The sequence below is a fragment of the Mustelus asterias genome, chromosome 2 (genome assembly GCF_964213995.1).
Source record: "Mustelus asterias chromosome 2, sMusAst1.hap1.1, whole genome shotgun sequence".
In the NCBI taxonomy this organism is placed as follows: Eukaryota; Metazoa; Chordata; class Chondrichthyes; order Carcharhiniformes; family Triakidae; genus Mustelus; species Mustelus asterias.
In genome coordinates, this window is record NC_135802.1 from 41518215 (window position 1) to 41540906 (window position 22692).

The following is a 22692-nucleotide window of genomic DNA, read 5'->3' on the forward strand; positions in this document are numbered from 1 at the left end:
GAAAATGTAGGAAATATGGCAACCAGTTAATGACCAGATGAATTTGTTTAAGTGATAGTGTTAAAATATAAATAATATTGGCCAAGAAATGGTGGAAAATGTTTGATTTTTCTTTGAAACAGTATCCTGGGATCATTTATGCCCAACTGATTGGGTAGATGGGCACTCATTTTAATCTTTCATCAGACGTTGGCACCTCTGGCAATGTAACATTCCCTCAACAATGCACTGGAATCGGCCTAGATTTTCTACTCAAGTCTCAGTAATGGGGACTTAACTACACAACCCTCTGATTCTAAGACAAGAGGGTGACCGACTGAGACACAGCTCCCTTCTCGCATTGTATTCTTTCAGCTATAAGACAAGGAAAACTTTAATTCCATCAGCCTGGCTTGTATTCAATGAAGTTATAAAACTAATAGATCTGTTTTCCACCCTCGTTTCTATCGATCTGAGTACAGTACTCTAATCAGAGTACAGTGCTCAAAAGGCATACAAAATATCTGGTGAGTTGCTGGAATTTGGAAAGATTAAGTACATTTAAAAGCAATTTGTCAGGAGACAGAACAATTGAATTGCACTTGTTACAAAACCTGCAGGAGGCAGAATGAAAAGGAAGATAGAAATCTAATAAGAAATACAACAACATGTTTTATATAAGTTTAATAAATAGAACCAGAGCTTGCTTGAAATAAAGCTTTCACTGACAAAAATGTAATTGGAGTTTTGTGGATTTGTGAACAGTGTAATGCAATGATCCCATTCGTTTAATGCGACAAATGCTTGTCTGCAGATGAATAGAGCACAAGTTTAAGTTTATTTATTAGTGCCACAAGTAGTCTTACATTAACACTGCAATAAAGTTACTGTGAAAATCCCCTAAATGCCACACTCCATTGCCTGTTCAATTACACTGAGGGAGAATTTAGCATGGCCAATTCACCTATCCAGCACATCTTTCGGAATGTGGGAGGAAGCCGGAGCACCCGGAGGAAACCTATGCAGACACGGGGAGAACGTGCAGACTCTGCACAGTGACCCAGCTCGGACAAAAGCCATGAGCTGTCTCTGAAAGCACAGCAGGCACCAACGGTTCAACCAAATTAGAACAAATGAGGGCCAGGGACTAACTTTGGGACAGCCTTGGACCTCCTAGTTGGTGTGGACTCTATTGGTACACCACTGGTCATGCACCCCAATTTCAACACCTCAGGCAGGACCTGATCTGAGGGATTAATGTCATTTTAAAAATTTGATTTGATTTATTATTGTCACATGTAGTCGTATAAAGTGAAAGGTATTGTTTCTTGCGTGTTATGCTGACAAAACAGACCATACATAGAGAAGGAAAGGAGAGTGTGCAGAATATAGTGTTACAGTCATCGCTAGGGTGTAGAGAAAGATCAACCTAATGCAAAGCAGGTCCATTCAGCAGGGAAGAAGCTATTCTTGAGTCAATTGATCCTTAATTATGCTGGCTGCTTTTCCGAGGCAGCGGGAAGTGTAGACAGAGTCAGTGGATGGGAGGCTGGTTTGCGTGATGGACTGTGATGACCCTTTGTAATTCCTTGCGGTCTTGGGCAGAGCAGGAGCCACGCCAAGCTGTGATACAACCAGAAAGAATGCTTTCTATGGTGCATCTGTAAAAGTTGATGAGAGTCATAGCGGACATGCCAAATTTCTTTAGTATTCTGAGAAAGTAGAGATGTTGGTGGGCTTTCTTAACTATAGCGTGGCATGGAGGGACCAGGACAGGTTGTTGGTGAGCTGGACACCTAAAAACTTGAAGCTCTCGCCCATTTCCACTTTGTCCCCATTGAGGTAGACAGGGGCATGTCCTCCACTATGCTTCCTGAGGTCAGTGACTATTTCCTTTGTTTTGTTGACATTGAGAGAGATTGTTGTTGTCGCATCAGTTCACCAGATTCTCTATCTCTTTCCTGTAGTCCATCTCTCACTGTTTGAGATCCAACCCATCTGAAAGTCTAGTTGGAGGATAATTTGGCCACACAGTGATGGATGTATAAGGAGTATAGTAAGGGGCTGAGGACATAGCCTTGTGGGGCACCGGTGTTGAGGATGATCGTGGAGGAAGTGTTGTTGCCTATCCTTACTGATTGCAGTCTGTAGGTTAAGAAGCCTAGAATCCAGTCGCAGAGGGAGGTGCCTTGCCCTAGGCCACGGAGTTTGGAGATGGGTTTTGAAGAATAGTGGTGTTGAAGGCTGAGCTGTAGTCAATACATGAGTCTGACATAAGTATCTTTTTTATCTAGGTGTTTCAGGGTTGAGTGTAGGGCCAGGGAGATGGCATCTGCTGTGGATCTGATGCGGTGACAGGTGAACTGTAGTGGATCCAGGAAATCTGAGAGGCCAGAATTGATTTGTGCCATGACTAACCTTTTGAAGCACTTCATGATGATGGATGTCAGAGCCACTGGACGATAGTCATTAAGGCACGCTGCCTAGCTTTTCTAGCTTGCTCCGATACTGTCTTTTGGCATCTTTAATGGACCTCTGTAGATCATATCTGGATTTCTTGTATGGGCCAGGGCACCTGACTTGAACGCCTCAGACCTGGACTTCATCAAGCAGTGCATATCCCATCCATGGTTTCTGGTTGGGAAACACATGGATTCGCTTCTTTGGCACACAGTCTTCTACACACTTACTAATGAAGCCAGTTACTGTAGTGGCGTACTCGTTCAGGTTGACCACAGAGTTTTAAAATATTGGCCAGTCTACTGAATTGAAGCAGTCCCATAGGAGATTATCTGATTCCTCAGACCAACATTGCACAACTTTCTTTAATGGATTCAGCCATTTCAGTTTTTGCTTGTAAGCTGGGAGCAGGAGCACAGCCTTGTGGTCTAATTTGCCAATGTGTGGGCGGGCAATAGAGCGGTAGGCATGTTTGATATTTGTGCAGCAGTGGTCTAGAATGTTTGGGCCTCTGATGGAACAGGAGGCGTGTTGGTGGTCTCTTGGTAGGACACTCTTGAGCTTGGCATGATTGAAGTCCCCGGCCACGATGAACAAGGCCTCGGGATTTTTTATCTCAAGGCTATTTGTGGTGGTGTATATTTCATCCAGCGCGGTCTTCATGTCCGCATGGGGTGGGATGTAAACTGCTGTCAGGATAATGGAGGTGAACTCCCGTGGAAGGTGGTAAGGGCGGCATTTTAACATCAGGTATTCTAGGTCCGGAAAGCAGAAACACACCAGTGTTGCTACGTCGAGGCACCAAGAGGTGTTGATTAGTAGGCAGACCCCACCTCCCCTAGTCTTGCTTGAGGCTGCTGTACTGTCCATTCGGTGGGTTGAGAAGCCCTCTCGTTGTAGGGCGCAGTCCAGTGAAGCAGGACTGAACCACATCTCCGTGAAACAGAGCACACAGCAGTCTCTCAGTTCCCTCTGGAAAGTGAGTCTGGCTTTAAGTTTCTGTAGCTTGTTTTCCAGAGATTGGAGATTTGCCAGGGGTAAAAGCTGGGGAGGGGGACCTTGGGACCGCGTTGTCTCACTCTCACCTATTTCCTTATCCTTTTATGTCATTATTAGTCGAAGAGAAATGAACAGAAAGACTCAACCCCATAGCTATCATACTGGAACTGATACGAAGAAAGATTCCTGTTTTAAATAGGGATTTAATCTTATTGTCGTGAATCAGAAAAACTTGTTCTTATCAATACTTCTCATGAACTCAACAATCTGCTGCCTCTAGATCGATGGCAATGGACCTTTCAGTCAAGTTTTGAATTCTATTCCAGCATTAACCTTTGTTTGTGTTCATGTCCCACACATCGTAATTATTTCTATGAAATGTTTTTAAAGTTCACAAAAATGAGCAATGACATTTGAATTAATTGAACTATTGGCATCATGAATATTTGCTTGAAGAGAAACTCCAACTGAACAATAGCCTTGCTAATATTTAACTCTGAACACTTGATCCAGATCCATGGTACCTGAATTATAACATGCACATGGTATTCTCCACTCTTGTTACAACTTTACTTATGGTGGACAATATGCTATGTTACAGTGAGTTTTGAACATCCCACAGCACAGAATAATTCAGGAGCCGAGACTGCTGAAACAGAGAAACTTTTTTAACTGAGGATGGAGGAAATACGATGTCAAAAACCAGATCTCCCCTCCACAATCACGAGATGTGGTAGATTTAAAATTTTGTGTGTTTGACTGGTGAAGCCAGTCGTGGAGGGGTCAGAGGTCAAAGCCATTTTGAGGCATAAAGTCATAGAGTAGTGAATGCCAATCAAGCATCCAATATAGCCTGAAATTCAAATCATGTCGGTCAGATTACCTGAGGGCTATCTGATCAGCATCAAGGTAAGTATTGGAAAGAGGTTTGCAGTGCTTTGCGGGGGTGTGAGGGGGTGGCGGGGGGGGGGGGGGGGGGGGGGGGGTGAAGGGGTTGGTGGGGGGAAGAGTATTGCCAATGGCTCCTGCTCCTCTGGGCCCCAGAAAAACACATCTTAAACTTACCTTTTTCAGCCACTATCTTCATATGTAAAGTAGGATGAAGCCTAGATGGTGTATACTCCGTACAGTTGATCCTGAAAATAGCAATCAGGGTCCAATTTACATCTGATCTGTATAATTAAAAGTCCTACCACCTGAAACAAGAGGTTTGTCCACTAGTAGGCCCCTTCTATGATGGATTGGTGGAGGGGAAATTGATAGTGGGAATGAGATGGATAAGTATTGCACAGCTGTTTGAAAGGCATGAGTGTCAAGCTTATGATGTGGAGATGCCGGCGTTGGACTGGGGTGAACACAGTAAGAGTTTGTTGTTAAAATTCTTACTGTGTCAAGCTTATGCCATGCATCTGAAATTCAAATCTACCCCACTCAAAGATACATATGCACCCACATGAATTGTTTTGGTTCTTTATAGACTTGGTATATCTGATCGCCACATAGCCAAAGGTGAGGATTTACCTGACTGAATGGCAACTGCACTCTGCTGTCTCTTCTCTTGCAACCTTCTGTATCTTTTAGCTCCAAGCCAGCCTTTCACATAGGCCTGTACCAGCACTATTCGGTCTGTTATTTCTTTCTTCATGAGGTTTAGCTGTTCCACATGGTAATATTTCAGAAACACCTGGAAGTGAAGAGCAGGACAGAGATTAAAGTGTCAACCAACATCAAGAGGGAAGGCAGTTTTAATACAAAAATGTTCATTTCTCTGAAAGTTGCTCCTCACATTGAAATGTTTTATCAACACAGAGAGATGAATTCTGCAAATTAAAATCAAGATTGGAAACATTTGGTAGTACAGAACTTGAGTATTGCTGAAAAAAAGAGACATCCTATCAAAGCTTTTCATCTTGTACTCATCAGAACACTTCGCAAGAACACCAGTATAGGGGAAACAACTATTTATACTGTATGAGAAGAGAATGCTGGTTGGTTGGCAAGTGGACTCTAATTGGTGGAAGCATTGCCATGGAGAAAAGCTGGGCAGTTAACTATTCCATAATATTGGTTACATTATTAGAAACAATTCAAATAGTTCAATTGAATTTTTACTCCCTTTTTAGTGATTTCTCCTATATGTTCTCTTACATCACAGATGTTTTCCTGGATGAAGGAGTGGTTGGTAGACAAACTATCTCCAAGTCTTTAACAGCATGGAATTTAATTGGCATTTGATTACAGAAATATCAGTCCGCAACTTAAAATGGCCTGGTTGGAATTTCCTTGAATCCAGCAGACTAAGGGTGACACAAGCAATTTTCAACATTGCCATCTGGGTGGTAACCTCATGTAACAGATCACCTATCCATGCAGAGCCCAGAAAATTCATGTTAAAATTAAATCGATGAGTGTAAAAAAAAAAGCAAGTTTTTGAAAGGCAGGCAAGTTAGGTGGATTGGCCATGTTTAATTGCCCCTTATTGCCCAGGGTGGCATAGTGGCACAGTGGTTAGCACTGCTGCCTCAGAGCGCCAGGAACACGGGTTCAATTCCCGGCTTGGGTCACTGTCTGTATGGAGTTTGCACATTCTCCCCGTGTCTGCATGGGTTTCCTCCGGGTGCTCCAGTTTCCTCCCACAGTCCAAAAATGTGCAGGTTAGGTGAATTGGCCATGCTAAATTCTTCCTCAGTGTACCTGAACAGGCGCCGGAGTGTGGCGACTAGGGGATTTTCACATCAACTTTATTGTAGTGTGAATGTAAGCCTATTTATGATTAATAAATAAACTTCTACTTTACTTTTTTACTTTTACTTTTTAGTGTCAGGGGGATTAGCGGGGTAAGTACATGGGGTTACGGGGATAGGGCCTGGGTTGGATTGTTGTCGGTGTAAGCACAATGGACCTTGTACTGCGCTGTCGGGATTCTCTGATTCTGTGATTATGATTCCACCAGGCTATTGCCTGGTGAAGTTAAACATTACCCTCAGTGTATCTTATTCTTTAAATGTTTGTTGCCACAATTATATTCCTCCTGAAATGATTTCTCCTAAAGCTGCCCAATTGTGGAGGAAAATTAATATATTTTGCAAAGGTAGGTTACTGGCAGATTGATGTCAGCCAATGAGTTATAGGTCTTGAACTTGACCACAATATGCCTTCTAGGAAAATGTAGCAGCACGGATTTCAGTGATCAAACTTTATTACATTTGGCAGGTTGTATTTCTCTTGGGCCTTTGTTTCTATCGTTTGCTAGCCAGCTGTGAAAGTTCTTGTACAACCCTGCACTAACCTCAGCCACATTATGCATGAACCTTGAGCATTCTGAGCCTGAAGTCTTAGCACTGGGACAAAGGTGAATTTTGCCAAAAGCATGCAGGTCTGGTGCAGTTTTCCTCTGATCCTCGCTGGGAAGCATTCAATAATTTACTTCCTCACCAAAGGATTACAATATTAATATCAAACTTGCATTACCAAATGTTTGACTGTTTCTAGTTCAATAATAGATATCTACCAGAGGTTTTGTGTAAATGGGTTTTTTGGCTAAATTTATGTTATATTTTTGTACAGTCTGAAGAGATTATTTGACCAGGTTGAATTTTTGATCCTTGTGTGTTAACATAGGAATTAGGAGCAGAAGTAGGCAAGTCAGCCCTTTGATTCTGCTGCCCATCATCAGAACATGGCTAATCTCTCCCTGGTCTCAAATCCACCTCCCTAACTATACCCCATTTTCTTTTAACCCATTTTTAAAATCAGAAATATATTTATCTCTTCTTGAAACCATTCAATGATTCAGACTCCACCGCGTTATAGGGCAGCAAGTTCCACAAATTCACCATCCTCTGCCAGAAGTAGTTCCTCCTCATCGAAATTTTAAACCTACTGCCTCTGAACCTATGAACCCGTGAACTCTTCTTCTAGATCGCCCCACAAGGGATACATTTAGCCTATGTTTACTTTATCAATTCCTTTTAGTATTTTATATACCTCAATCAGATTAGATGTGTTCTCATGTTACAAAGTCTTGCATAACTTTTTCCAAAACTTTGAGATAATTTAATTTTAAAATGTTCATTAAGTGATCCATTTTGTGAAAATTTGGATAAAATCTCAACACTTTACAGATTTTTGAGAGGATAATAAGTCCTTGGAGACAGAAGTCCCTTCAGCAAAATCCCTTTATTTACAGGTCTGACAACAGTATAGAGAGTGCTTTCAGTTAACAGTGTACACTAGGAGTCCCAGAGGAACTGACACGCCTGGTTAAATACAAAGCAAGAGGCTCACTGATAGGCCCATCAATTTGGCCCTTAATCAGGGAGTTCATATTCTAACAAGCCAACCTCAATTGCCTGGTTAATGTCATTACAGAGAGACTGCTATGAAAGAAATACCCTGGGTCTAGAAATTCATCTGCCATGTATTTTGGGTGAGAGGCTAGCTATTCACAACCCAATTGTGCTCATTTAGATCAAGCTGGCCACCACACAGAATTGCACTCCCACCTCATCTGCATAGTGCTAATATCTGGCTGAATGGGTCCCACACTTTATTCTTCTTCATTCTGCCAGCTACCTCTGTGTTCAACATGGGCTGGATAGTGTTGTTCAGAAACCAGATTCTGCAGCCAGCTTGCCTTTCTTAAAGGCAGACTGTCCATCTTAAAGGAAAGCTGCATTGAAGAACATTGCTACAACTTAAATTATGGTGAAGTGAAATCCAAGGCAGAGAAATGGACAGGCACATTGAGATGCCGACTGCTTTTGTTGGCCTGTTAGACAGCCTCAGCTCTGTTGAAAAGCATGGAGGACTCCAATTCAAAGTTGGAAAAGGGTGTAATGTGGATCTCCCCCCTCTTTGCAGCCTCTGCTTCATCTCCCAGAATTATTACCAGTGCTGCACCCGTACCTCTTGCGGCATTTGTGTAGACAAGTCACCTCCTCCTCCGCCCTCCCTGTTTGGACCAGCCACACTTTGGGTGTCTTGCTTTTTAAGATGCATTAGTGCACAGCCCACCTTGCAGTCTCGCCTGATCTTTGCAGAGTGAGGCACAATTTTATTGTTTCACCGGCTGGTTAGTCTGTGTGCTCCATACAACGGATTTCTGCCTCTGCAGTCCCTCCTCTAATGGCACTGTGAAACTGCATTTTACATCCTTTATCTTTGTCTAACAGCTTTTACGACTGCCCAGCAACCCAAAACAATTCACAGTCAATTGATACTTCGTATAGCCAAGTTTTCCACAGCCATATACCATTAAAAAGCAATATGAAAAATGCCGGTATCATCTGCTTTCAGTGATGTTGACTAAGTGACAAATGTTTGCCAGTGCACCAAAAATATCTTCCCTGTTCTTCTTTGAATATTGCCATGGGGTATTTTGCATTCACCTGGGAGCAGAGGCCCGGAATTCAATATTTTGTCAAAAGATCATAATATAATACTCCTTCAGCACTGTCCTGAATTGCCAATGTAAATTATGTCTCCAACATGAGTATGTAAGAATCAGGAGTAAGAGTAGCTTGACTCCTCCAGCCAGTTGTGCCACTTAATCAAATAATCTCTACCTTAATGTCAACAAAATGGAGGAGATAGTCATCAACTTCAGGAAGCGCAGTGGCGAACATGCCCCTGTCTACATCAATGGGGACAAAGAAGAAATGGTTGAGAGCTTCAAGTTTTTAGGTGTCCAGATCACCAATAACCTGTCCTGGTCCCTCCATGTGGACGCTGTAGTTAAAAAGGCCCATCAATGCCTCTACTTTCTCAGGAGACTAAGGTAATTTGGCATGTCTGCTACAATTCGCACCAATTTCTACAGATGTACCATTCTTTCTGGTTGTACCACAGCTTGGTATGGCTCCTGCTCTGCCCAAGACTGCAAGAAACTACAAAGGGTTGTGAATGAAGCCTAATTCATCACACAAACCAGACTCCCATCCATTGACCCTGTCTACATTTCCCGCTGCCTCGGAAAAGCAGCCAGCATAATTAAGGACCCCACGTACCCCGGACATACTCCCTTCCACCTTCTTCCATCGGGAAAAAGATACAAAAGTCTGGGATCAGGTACCAACCGACTCAAAAACAGCTTCTTCCCTGTTGCCATCAGACTTTTGAATGGACCTACCTCACGTTAAGTTGATCTTTCTCTACACCCTAGTTACGACTGTAACACTACATTCTGCACTCTCTTCTTTCCTTCTCTATGTACGCTATGCTCTGTCTGTACCCTGTGCAAGAAACAATACTTTTCATTGTATACCAATACACGTAACAATAATAAATCAAATCAAATCAAATCATGGCTGATCTTCTGCCCTGATTTCACATGTCTGCTTGCCTTCCCTAAATCACTTGACTCTCTGAGAGAGCAAAAATCTGCCTATCCCAGCCTTAAGTTTAGTCAGTGATGAAGCATACACAACCCTCTGGTGTAGAGATTTCAAAAGATTCACAATCCTTTGAGTAAAGAAATTTTTCCCAATATCAGTCCTAAACGATCGGCTCCTTGTTTTGAGACTCTGTCCCCGCCATGTTTTAGATTCCCAGCCGGGGAAAGAACCTATCAGCGTCTACTCTGTTGAGCCCCTCCAGAATCTTAATATTTTTCGATGAGATCACCTCCCATTTTTCTACACTTCTAAGAGTATAGGCCCAACTTACTCAGCCTCTCAGCATAAGTCAATGCTCTTATCTTAGGATCTAATCTAGTTCAAGAGCAAGGGTGTTTCAAAAACTGGAAATAAAATGTTGCTACAAGGGGCTATGGAGCCATTAGATGATTGCAAAATCTCAACTGGTTCACAAATGCCTGATAGAGAAAGAAATACATCGGATGGAATTTTCCCCCCAAAATTCTAAGGGTGCAATCTTATGAAAAAAGTCCAGGATGAGCGTGAAAACGAGAGAGTTTCTGATCCATTTTTTGGGTGAGTCCAAACCTGCTATCTTTTGCACTTAGAGCAAAACCCCCCTAAAAAATCTGTTTTTTGCCTACAGGGGAAGCGGTGGGGTTTAAATCACCTGAAAGCAGCTGAGATCAGCAGAGGGTGCCATTGCGCATGTGCAGGTCCCTCTGCTCTGATAGCAGCAGAGACCTGTTACTCAGTCTCTGCCTCTCTCAGGCAGTCTCCATGGCCTAAAGCAGGCCTCCCCTCCAGCTACCATGGGTGCCCGTGGCCTATTGCGCCCCACCCCCCCAGTGGTAGTGGCCCCCCTTCCCCTCACCAATCGCAATGCAGAATGGCAGCAGTCCTCCCTCCCCGACTACCAATCGGCCAGCCCCCTCCCACTCTGGTCTGACCCCGCCTCCAGTAGGCCCTGTCCCCTCTGGCCCAGCCCCATTGGCACTGCTTGGTGCCCAGTGGGCAGTGCCAGGGTGGCACTGGGTGCCACGATTCCATCCTGGACTCATTAATAGGGTTTAAATGAGTATATAAATATTTAAATCAGCATCACGTCCTTCCCAGGCATGAGACTGATTACATCAGTAAAAATTGACTGGAAGGATCGCGACCGGCCGGACATCGGACGCTATTCCCATTTTCAGCCTCCTACTGAAATTTCCCACCCCGCTACACTGCTTGACTAGCGCAATGGGGTGGGAAAATCACGCTTGCCATCCTTGACCAGTCCGTCATATGTGAATCCAGTCACACACCAACATGTTTCGTTGTTAATTATCTTCGCAAAGGCCTGGCAAGCCACTCAATTTATAAAACCTCACTGCTTGGTTCAAGAAAGAACTCCGTGACCCTCTCAGGCCAACTAGAAATGGACAATAAGTGCCAGCAATCCCAAGAAAGGAAAGAAAATGAGTGGAGTGGGGTTTAAATTCACAGCCTTTGCACTCAAGTCACAAGCTTTTTATAACTGAGGTGAGATTGAGATCAATTAAACAATCAAATATCAAATGAGAAACCGTATAATTCGACTAAAGAAAATGGCAATGACAAATTCAGCATCCAACTGAATGAACATATAAGTAAAAAATATAATGAATAATCCTACTTTGGTCTTCCCCAGAACCCAATTTTCGAGTTTAGTTTTTTCCAAAATGGCGGCACATATATCAGGATTCACTGGTGGTTCTTCAGTTGACTTGAATGCAAGAATATAGTACCTGTAAAGAATTAAAATGAACAGTGTTTTGGAACAAACTTTGTAGAATGTCATATTACAGGTAAGGACTGTTTTCACCAAATCATAGGCACTGTTTGTAACTTTCAAAGAACAAAGAACAGTACAGCATAGGAAGAGGCCTTTGGCCCACTAATCCTGCACTCAAACATGATGCCTTTCTAAACTAAAGACCTTTTGCCTCTCTGCAGTCTGTATCCCTCTATTCCCTGCCTATTCATGTGTCTGTCAAGATGTCTCTTAAACATTAAAACATGAAAATTAATGGAAGAATTATTTTGAGGAACATGAGGATTTGTGGACTTCCCTATAATTGCTGCATCATGTGAACAGCTGCCTGGTCCTGCACAGTATCTGTCATATCTAGTCACTTCAGTAGAGAGGATGAGTGTGTGACATCATTCCAAGACACTCATTATCTATTCTTGGATTAAGGATAAACCCTTGGACCCCTCCTACTAATGCTGCCTCTCAGTGATATCATCAACACATTTCACTTATATGCTGATGACACTGAGCTCTACCTCACCATCACTTGTCTCAACCCCTCCATCGTCTCTGATTTGTCACACGTCCAATCTTGGATCAACAGAAATTTCCTTCAACTAAATAGACAGAAGATTGCCTTTGGGCCAGCTGTGGCTTGTGAGTGGTGGCAATTGTTCTACATTGATCAAATGTAGATGTGCGAGGCAAGTTTTTTTAGACAGAGGACGGTGGGTGCTTGGAACTCGCTGCCGGGGGAGGTAATGGAAGCAGATACAATAGTGACTTTTAAGGGGCTTCTTGACAAATACATGAATAGGATGGGAATAGAGGGATATGGTCCTTGGAAGAGTAGGGGGTTTTAGTTCAGTCAGGCAGCATGGTCGGCGCAGGCTTGGAGGGCCGAAGGGCCTGTTCCTGTGCTGTAATTTTCTTTGTTCTTTGTTTAAATAGAAGAGAGATTTTTGCAGGAATCCTCTCCACCTGACAGTTTTTCTGATGAAGATGGTTTCCGCCTCTACAGAGACAGCAGTACAGATACAGTCCCTATAGTACAGAAGGAGGCCATTTGCCCCATCGAGTCTGTACCGATCACATCCCACCCAAGCCCTTTCACCGTAACCCTGTTAATCCCCCTGACACTAGGGTCAATTTAACATGGCTAATCAACCTAACCTACACATCTTTGGAGTGTGGGAGGAAGCCAAAGCACCCAGAGGAAACCCACACAGGGAGAACGTGCAAACTCCACATGGGCAGTCACTTGAGGCCGAAATTGAACCTGGGTTCCTGGTGCTGTGAGGCAGCAGTGCTAACCACTGTGCCACCGTGCCACCATGTAACACCACCTCGATTTTCCCTGGGGGCCATTAGCAGGCTCTGATTGGTGGCTGGAATTTGAATAGAAGTCCACTGTGAATACCTCAAGCCAGAAAATTGGGCCGGGAAAACGGTGAGGCAGTTGGCAGCCATTCCACCTGGATCATTTCGGGATGGATTCAGGTAAATCAACTCTCACTCTCTCTGCGGGGTAGCACTTGGTTCTGGCTGACCAGGAAATCCCTCCCAGGGCTCTTACCGCTACACCCAGAAGGTTGACAATCAACCAACTTGGTCACAAACACATCTTCCATGGCCAACAAACGCGTGGGACTCGAAGCTGGAGCTTTTGGCTCAGATGTAGGGATGCTACCCACTGTGCCTCAAGATCCCCGACAGCGGGCCTCTTAGTTTTCTATGGAAATGGTGGATAGACAATAAATGAAGCTTTGCAAAGAATGATGCCCAGATAAATATGCCAGGCATCCCAATCACACCTGTGTTACCACAATAGTTTCTTTCTGCCAGGGGTTTTTACAATGTTCAGCTGCTACAGAAGTTTAAATCACAAGGTAACAAGTGAATTGCACCTTTCAATGAAATTTGCAAAGAGAATGCGGTGTGAATATCCTTGTCTACGGATACGGGCTGTCTCCAAAATTCCCGTGTAACGAAGCTGCACCAACACCTTTTCTTGATCAAATTTCTTGGCGTGGCGGTCGTTATTTGGTTTTATGCAGCGAACAAAATGTGGCAGACCACCCACCATCTTGGAGAGGAGATCCATGAGCGAATACTGAAATTCAAACAGTCATCAGTCACAATGAGAGGTTTAAAAGCAGCAAGCTTAAATTTTCAATTTCATTATCGATTTTAGTGAGATTTTTGATGATCTAGTTATCTGAAAATTGTTAGGGGATCGATTTCATTCAACAAGGACACAAGGCCTGGTTTAAGATCTTGTCTGAAAGATAGTGCTGAGGAGATACTGACATTGATGTATGTGCCTCGAATATTTGCACAAATCTTGGGAGTGGGACTTGCATCCACAGTCTAACTCATAGGCCAGGATTTTCCAGCCCTCACCCGCCATTCGGTTCTTCCAGTCCCTGTTGAAAGTCAATAGACTTTTGGTTGGCCTGCTGTGTCACCCATGATGTATCCTGCTATGGTAAGGCCAGAAAATCCCAGCCCTAGGGTCATACAGTCATAGAGTCATTATGATACAGAAAGAGGCAATTCAGCCCATTGAGTCCATAGAACCGTGTGGCTGGATCTTACTAGCCCTGTGGGGACAGTAAGGAACTGGGAAGGCTGACAAGATGGCTCGGGAAACAATGGTAGTATGCATCATCTTCCTGATGTCATTCCACCTTGTTAACTGCGGGAAAACTGGTGGATAGCCCTCATGCCTGGAGGTTATCTGAGCCACTTAAATGGTCAAATAAAGGTCTCTGCCAAGCTCCATTGCCATTTAAGCAGCATCGAAAAAGCTCCATTTAATCTCAACAAGTTCCTCTCCTCAAAACAAAGAATGCTGGTCATACTCTGCAACGGTCTTTGTTTTTATTTCAGATTTCCAGCATCTGCAATAGTTTGCACTTGTATTAAGTTCCTATTATATGTCTGCAATATTCATATGGGCTGATACAGCAGCATCCAATGCCAATGACAAAATTGGATTTTGTTTTAAAAATGCTGACACGTTGATGCATGGGCTAAAACACTGAAAGCTAATTTTAAAAGCTAATGTTTTCTATGTATATTCCTCACTTCATTCGGCAGAACCATCAACCACGTTTACCCTGTTCATTGGAAAGGCGGCATGGTGGCACAGTGGTTAGCACTCCTGTCTCACAGCACAAGGGACCCGGGTTCAATTTCAGCCTTGGTTGACTGTTTGTGTGGAGTTTGCACATTCTCCCCGTGTCTCTGTGGGTTTCCTCCGGGTGCTCCAGTTTCCTCCCACAGTCCAAAGATGTGAAGGTTAGGTGGATTGGCCATGCTAAATTGCCCCTTTGTGTCCCAAGTTGTGTAGGTTAGGGGAATTAGTGGGGTAAATGCAAGTGGTTGCGGGGATAGGGCCCGGGATGGGCCTGGGGGGGATGCTCTTTCGGAGAGTCGGTGAAGACTCAATGAGCCGAATGGCCTCCTTCTGTACTGTAGGGATTCTATCATTCTAATGAGGGATGACCTCCTCAAATCCCTCCTTCCTCCAACTTTCTCTTCCTACCTATAAAAACCTATCTTTTATTGACCATCCTGTCACTCTCCATTTTCTCATCCATGGCTGAGCAGCCATTCCTCATTACATTTGGGATGGAGGCTTGTTTTTTCATATTTAAAGGTGCTATCTAAATGCAAGTCATTGTTGCTGTCCATAAGGATGAGTTGAAGCTTTGCGAGCTCCTTGCTGAACTTAGCGATTTCACCATTGATACCGCTGGGTTTTTAAAGTTGTTTTTCACTGATTAATATTCCAACCTTTTAACAACCGCAGTAAGCGAAAAGGAGCATGACTTTCTGGCTGGAATGAAATAGTTTGGCAGAGTCGTGAGCTCTCTAACACCAGATGCTCTGGCGTGTGGGGTAGTTTGAGAGCTCTCAGTACATCTGCCTGATTATACCAATTAACATCAATTAGGCACAGAGTTAGTGACTCTGAAAGGAATAAGTAGAGATGAACTGAAGCTCAGACTAACAGAAACATGCAGGTTTTTACAAAAGAAAGCTAAGGTTTATAACCCCCATACAAATACAAAACAATATCTACTGGTGTGTTAAGCTGAACCCTAGTTCACAGTTACAGCAATGAAACGCATATTTTAGATGTAAGATCTTTATGACAGAACGTAAGAAAGATTGTAGGGATGATTTGCCGGCCTCGCCGTGCCTGGCCCAGATCATGTCGATCCCAGAAAGTTGCATGCAGACTTAAAAATGGGTTTCGCGCCTGGCGTCAAGTGGTTTGAAATTGTCCTGGTCACTTTCACCTGCCACAAACTGGATCGCGCTCAGATGGGAGCCGAGGCCAATTAGCATCTATAAAGCGGCATTTAAACACGCATAGCCCGTTCGATGCCAGATTTTCCCAGCTTCTGGGATCTTCCAACCCTCGGGCGCCGTGCAAGCCCAGCAAGAGTCACTACTGCTCTCCACTAGTGGAGACCAGGCATGGTGGCCAGGCTGGGGGAGCTCAGAAGCCATTGAAGCCCCCAGGTGGTTGGTGGCATGGCTGGGTGGTGCCCAGCCAGTTGGGCACTGCCAGTGTGCCAGGGGCAGCATCAATAGGGACCTGAGTGGGGGTGGGGCCTGAACAGAGACTATGATGGGGGGCTATGCGGTGGGGGTCATGAGAGGGAACCCATTGGGAAGGCCTCAATGTCGGCGATCCGTGTTGGGGAGGGGGAAGGGAAACATGCAGCCAATGAAGGGGTGGTGCCCCAATGTCCGTGGGGGGAGGGAGGGGGTCTCCCTCTGCCCTTTTAAAATCATGCCCGATTGCTTTGCAGTTAGGCTCACCGGCGTGTTTAGGCCTTGCCCCTCCCAGAATCGGTGCACAACTCACCACTCTCCCAAGAAATGACGGAGTGTGGGACGATTGCGGTCCTCTGGTTTTCTTGCTGTGACGACAGTATTTATTTTCTGAAAATTCCACCCTGTACTGCTAAAATATGGTCACTAGCTTCCATGCTCTGAGTAATTTTTAAGTCTATAAATGTACTTCCTCCATATAATATTTCTGAGTATTAGCACAAAGTAATATTTCTGCATCACCTGAAATGTGGCTGTGTGCAGTTATTACTTTCAGATGGCAAGAATTTATCTGGAACCATCAGAGAGTACAGAATTATGAAACAGAGTTTTCAATTCCATTGGCCAGATACCAGGTGTTGATGAGAACCCAATGTATGTAAATGTGATGGGGAATCACAGTTGTCACCAGAATCCATCAGTGCAATGCGGTGCTTTGATCACATTTTTATGCCCATTGACTTCAATGGTTGAGAAAATAGCAGTAGCCCATCCACAGTTTTCTGATGTGAGCAGGCACTTTGGCGAATTTCCTCACAGATGTCCTAATACTCAGTTCAACTCAAGGTTTTTACTTCAGAGGCAGGCAGGGAAAAACCTAACGAGAACCAGCCTTCGCTGCTCTCTTGAATCACGTAATGGTTTGAGAGGAGGTTTGGGGATACCCTTGTCTGTCTCAGTCTCAGCACAGGGAGGATGTAAAAGGAAGAGAAAAATCAGTGAACTGGGGTGAATAAAAAGCTCAAGCACACATATCTGTCCTAAATCAGAATTTCTGCAAAAGGCTAGGACTCTACGAGGAACATTAATTCTAACCAGAAGATGAAAGGAAACAGAGTTCAGGAATTATTGTTACACAATGGGAATGAAAAAGAAAAACTATCCTGATTTAATGCATAATGGAATTTGGCTTAGCAGCATAATTGAATGAGGCAGGCGAGTAATCTAACTGAATGAAAATAAATATGGTGGAAAATGAAGAGAGAATAGAGAATTGCATTTAAGATAATGTGGTATTGGTGATGTTATGAAATGGTGCAGCCAGGCACATTGCCATGGATTGATTCTTCAGGAGAATGTGCTGATGCTCCCTTATAATGAGGGAAACCGCAGCAAGCTGGAGAATGCCCAGTTCAGGGTTACCATTGGTAAAAGTCAGGATGCAGGTTGTCTGCCCATTCAGTCAAAGAAGAGTATGTAAGGTGAGTTAGGAGCTACAAAAGCATTCAGAGTAGTGATATGTAAAAGAAGCAATGCGCCATACCCTGAAGTAAGATGCAACGGTCTGTGTCTTCATGTTAGTGGTTTCTCTGGGTTGAAGTGCAGAATCTCCATTGTCAACCTATAAAAAGGAAAATACAGTATGTACTTTGCTATTTTAATGGTTAGACTTTAGGAATGAAGGTTTTGGAACTCATTTACATTATAGTTAACAGTTTATCTTTAAAAATAATTTTAGCCATGTCTTATGTAGCTAAACAACAGGCATGTAAAATTGCACGCTGCCACAGCAACTCAGACTTCTTGAGTGAACTATAACGTCTAAAGAAGCAAATTCTGCAGATAGAACGTTTTTCTGTTGGTGTACACATAGTATCAAACACTCACTGGTAAAGTATAGCTTCAATTATAAGCACATATTTTATTTGTTCTTGGGATGTGAGCAATACAGACAAGATCCACATTTATTGCCATTGAGCAAGTGGCAGAGAGCCATCTACAACTTGAGATGCTTTGCTGGAGCATTTCACAGGGCCAGTAAGAGTCAAACAGAATGGTGTGGGCCTGGAGTCAAACGTAGACCAGGTAAGGATGGTAGATCTCATCGCTTGAAGGACATGAATGAACCAGATGGATTTTTACAACAATCTAGTAGCTTTGTGATCATTATTAATAAAATTGTCATTTTATTAATTTAACTTCAATTCCCCCAGCAGCTAGGGTGGGATTTGAACTCACATCTCCAGCACATTAATCCAGATTTCTGGAATATTAGTCCAGTAATATTACGCCTATGCTATCATCCACCTGTTACTTGGTTTATTAGAACTGCAGTATCTGAAACAATGTTGTTTCACCCAGGCACAGAGATGAGATGAGAGTCATACAGTCATAGAGGTTTACAGCCTGGAAACAGGCCCTTCGGACCAACTTGTCCATGCCGCCCAGTTTTTACCAGTAAGCTAGTCCCATTTGCCCACATCTGGCCCATACACCTCAATACCCATCTTACCCATGTAACTGTCAAAATGCTTTTTAAAAGCCTCTACTACTACCTCTGGCAGCTTGTTCCAGACACTCACCACCCTCTGTGTGAAAAATTGCCCCTCTGGACACTTTTGTATCTCTCCCCTCTCACCTTAAACCTATGCCCTCTAGTTTTAGACTCTCCTACCTTTGGGAAGAGATGTTGACTATCTACCTCATCTATGCCCCTGATTATTTTATAGACTGATTTTAAAGTGAGATCTGGCCCATGCCTTTTTGATTGTTTTATCTGTAGCTTTGTAGCTGGCACGATTATGAACTTCTATCTTAGTGGCTTTTTGGAGTCTGTGATTATGCAGAGATATATGAGTCTTCTCGTTTCCACCATAATATTAGAAGTGACTGAGAGGTTCCAAAAGCAGAACAGCATGAGCTATTCAGGCAGGGAAGGCAGTGGTGTAGTGGTATTGTCGCTGAACTAACAATCCAGAGACCCAGGGTAATGCTCTGGGGACCTGGGTTCAAATCATGGCAGATGATGAAATTTGGACTAAATAAAAATCTGGAATTAAAAATCTAATATTGACCATGAAACCATTGTCGATTGTTGTAAAAACCCATCTGGTCCTTTCAGAAAGAAAATCTGCCGCCCTTACCTGGTCTGGCCTACATGTGACTCCAGAGTCACAGTAATGTGGTTGACTCTAAAATGCCCTCAGAGATGGGCAATAAATGCTGGCCCAGCCAGTGATGCCCACATCCCATGAATGGATTAAACAAAACTATTTCATGCCATACATAACTTTCCCAGGCGGTTTGGTACCATGTAGTGCACATATATGTCTGTGTTTACTATGGTAGACTATAATAAGGTTGATAGTTTTTAATGTATTACACTCAACACGTGAATTTCTGCTCTGATCAAATCATTTGAGATAGAGAGCAAACATGTGGATGACTACAGGGAACCAATAGATATGTTATTAAGTCATAGATGATGATTCTCTTGCATAATGTCTTGCTGAGAAAAGATGTAAGACATCTCCTAAATTATGGTTCCATTGTCTCAACAGTGTTCATCAATATTTCTCAGAGAAGTTGTGCAAGTTATTCAATGTATTGGATAATACTGTTAAATAGCATTACATTCCTACAAATGTAGCTAACAAAAAGTACTGCGACTTATCCATGGGGGATGCAAATTTATATCCTTCATGCAAAGAAAAAAATTACCTTGTGACTAAACAAAATAAAGTAAATAATAAGGACTGTAGATCTCCTTCCCCTAATAGGAATCATTGCTTAATAAAACAAATTTTGTTGACCAAATCTTGAAAACTAATATAAAATTTCAAAATACAACAATGGGTTGAATATCCATGCATTCAAAATCCATAAAGTGGAAGCCATCCAAAGCACCATGAAACAGATTCTGTACTCACAATAAAACCGATCACCTATCATCCATTACTCTTCTCCGGGCTTTCCATGTCCAGAGAACTGACTTGAAGATTCTTGTCTTCATCTTCAAATCCCTTCATAGTCTTGCCCCACTGCACCCTTTGCAAATACTTCCAGCCCTATATCTCTATACAGAGCTTCCTCCTCCAACAATTTGTGTTCTTTAACCCTTCTACCTTAACTTTCCCACCTTCTGAAACTCCCTTCCAGAACACCACTTTGCCACCTGTCTCTCTGTGTTAAATCCTTCTTTTAGACCGTTTGTGCTGACCACCTTTCACTCCCTCCTGACCCTCTTCCCTTTATTTCTCCTGCTTGATGTCTTCTTGAGGAAGGTGACATCGCTGAGACATCGCAATCTGTGTAATAAGCACCAAAGAAATGTAAATGTATGTATATGAAATAATTGTGGAAGAAGCATCACACAAGAATATTGCATGCCATTGTGTTTTTCTTTTACATATGCAAATTGGATGTATTGATGGAAACAGTAGAAATATAAGAGATAAAAATTATGCTGGGGTGCATGAATCTACCAGTGAGAAATGAGCAATTGAGGTCTGGAAGTTACATGGTACTGAAGTTGATCAGATGCAAATTCTTCCAGTGTGTCACCTGGCTTACAACGACTTTCCTTTATAACCAGGCCCTCTGATATCCTGTTAAGCCAGGACGCCAGCTGGCCCTCCAAACGCCAGGTCTCTGCCCCTTCACTGTCCCCTCAATTTGCTCCTCCTTAGTGACGTCCAGTTCTATACGCAATTCACCTTACTTAAACCCACTGTTTGAATCCTCTAGGGAGGATGTACCTGCACTGGTGCTTGTGGCAGGTTGAATGAGTGACGAAAGCTGCTGTGAGTTGCTGACTTCCTGAGTGGCAATTGGAGCTGTCGTTTTTCCTGGTGACATGTCTGGAGAAATAGAAAAGGAAGAGAGAGAAAGGTTAGCTCATTTCATGCAATCCGCCCTTTCAGCTGGGGCACTGTACTGTGTGGCGTGCTATTGTGCTTGCCAGTGAGTAAGTGAGGAAGGTGTGAAGAACATAATAAAAGAAGCACAGGATCAGCCTTCAGATGGGAGAAGCTTCCAGTTGCACCTTGCTCCATTCACTCTATGCACTCACAGTCAATGAGGTCCAGTGGACCCTCCTCTTGTACCAGTGTATTCTCTCGTGTTTTAAGCTTTTGTGGCCTGCAACCAGAGAATATTATAAGGTTGACCCATGGCAGGTCATGTAGCCACCTTGCTTCCAGTGTGTTTCAAAGCTTCTTGGTGTAATTGAATGTGACAACAGCAAGAGTGGCAGATCAGAGTTTGTTCCCCTCAGTTGGATGATCATGCATCAAAAGTACTGTTCAATTGTCTGAATGCTTTGCACAGGGAAACCATACATGTGCAAGCGGTTGAGAGAAACCTTTCATAATATGTACTCACAGCCCATCCATTGGCCTGGATGTTCCCTTCAGTGTTCCCTTCAAGACTGATAAATTCTTTCTCATTTGAATCCACACCGTGTTGGGGACAGTATTTATTTCTTGTGGCACTTGGTAAGGAGAGCATGCCCCAGAATCGCAAGCAGGATGAATCGCAAGCAGGATAAACCTCCTTGCATACGTATCTGGACCTCTGTTGCTGTTGTGTTGCTCCATTCGGCTTAACTTTTGCTGAGCTACCAAGATCCTCAGACATTTTAGTTTGGAAGTTGATAATGGTCTCCTTCGAACTCCACAGGAGGCTGGTGGGTCAGCACTCCTTAATTCCTCAAGCCTCACCCATATCATGGGCAGGTACTCACTATGAAGGTGGCCAGATGAGAAGTTTGGATACAAATCAGTATGCTTGATACACTGGGCGGATGTCTTGCCGTGGTCAGTTTCCACCAGGCAATATGGTATCACTGAAGGTTTTCCATATAGATTTCCAACAAGTGCAGGAAAAGTTTGGTTAAAAATCAGATAATGTCGACAGTTCAGGCTTCAGGGTGCTTATTCCTTCCATTTCAGAGTAAGTTCCTTTGCCTTCTCTCCTCTTCCATTGTTGAATGACTTGAGATAATTTGGTTTCAGAGTGGTTGGCACAGAGTGATCGTAGAACATAGCGCATCATAAACAGAATGCAAAAGTTTGGATTTTGATCCAGTTGGGACTCTCTGGTCAGCAGTATTACACGAGTAGTGTCTAACTGAGAATTAGTTTAACTGTTTAATTTTAGCTTTAATTTTTAAATTCAACTTAGAATTTTAAAACTGTAAAAGAAACTGCAAGTTTGTCAGTGCTTAGAAACCACTTGCCAGTGGCAGCTGTCAATCAGGTGCCAGTGGGTGCTTAGTTAGAATTGTAACCTGGACGTGGCTTGGAAAATGCCCAAAAGTAGCAATATTGGTTGGCACAGAATTGGTTGGCACAGAGCGATCAGAGAACAGAGTTTTCAACAGACTGATTACCCAAGAGTGATTGGAGAGTGTAGAACAAATTGTAGAACAGAGTGACTGTAGAATAGTGACTAATAGAGTGATTGCAAAACAGAACATGGTGACAGCAGACCATGGTGATAAGAGACCATGGTGACAGCAGATCATGGTGACAGCAGATCATGGTGACAGCA

At 43.3% G+C, this 22692-nt stretch overlaps 1 protein-coding gene across 1 annotated transcript in view; it reads right to left on the reverse strand.

Annotated features, from left to right (window-relative positions):
* Positions 1-22692, reverse strand: part of myo3a (myosin IIIA) — a 155840-nt gene that overhangs the window by 51504 nt on the left and 81644 nt on the right. Inside the window, exons 14-21 of the mRNA XM_078200255.1 lie at positions 20861-20999; positions 20381-20447; positions 17682-17761; positions 16829-16840; positions 15879-15888; positions 13476-13681; positions 11452-11563; positions 4960-5122 (exon numbers count right to left, since the gene is read on the reverse strand). Of these exons, the coding sequence (XP_078056381.1) occupies positions 4960-5122; positions 11452-11563; positions 13476-13681; positions 15879-15888; positions 16829-16840; positions 17682-17761; positions 20381-20447; positions 20861-20999 (789 nt within the window). The remainder of the gene's footprint in view (positions 1-4959; positions 5123-11451; positions 11564-13475; positions 13682-15878; positions 15889-16828; positions 16841-17681; positions 17762-20380; positions 20448-20860; positions 21000-22692) is intronic.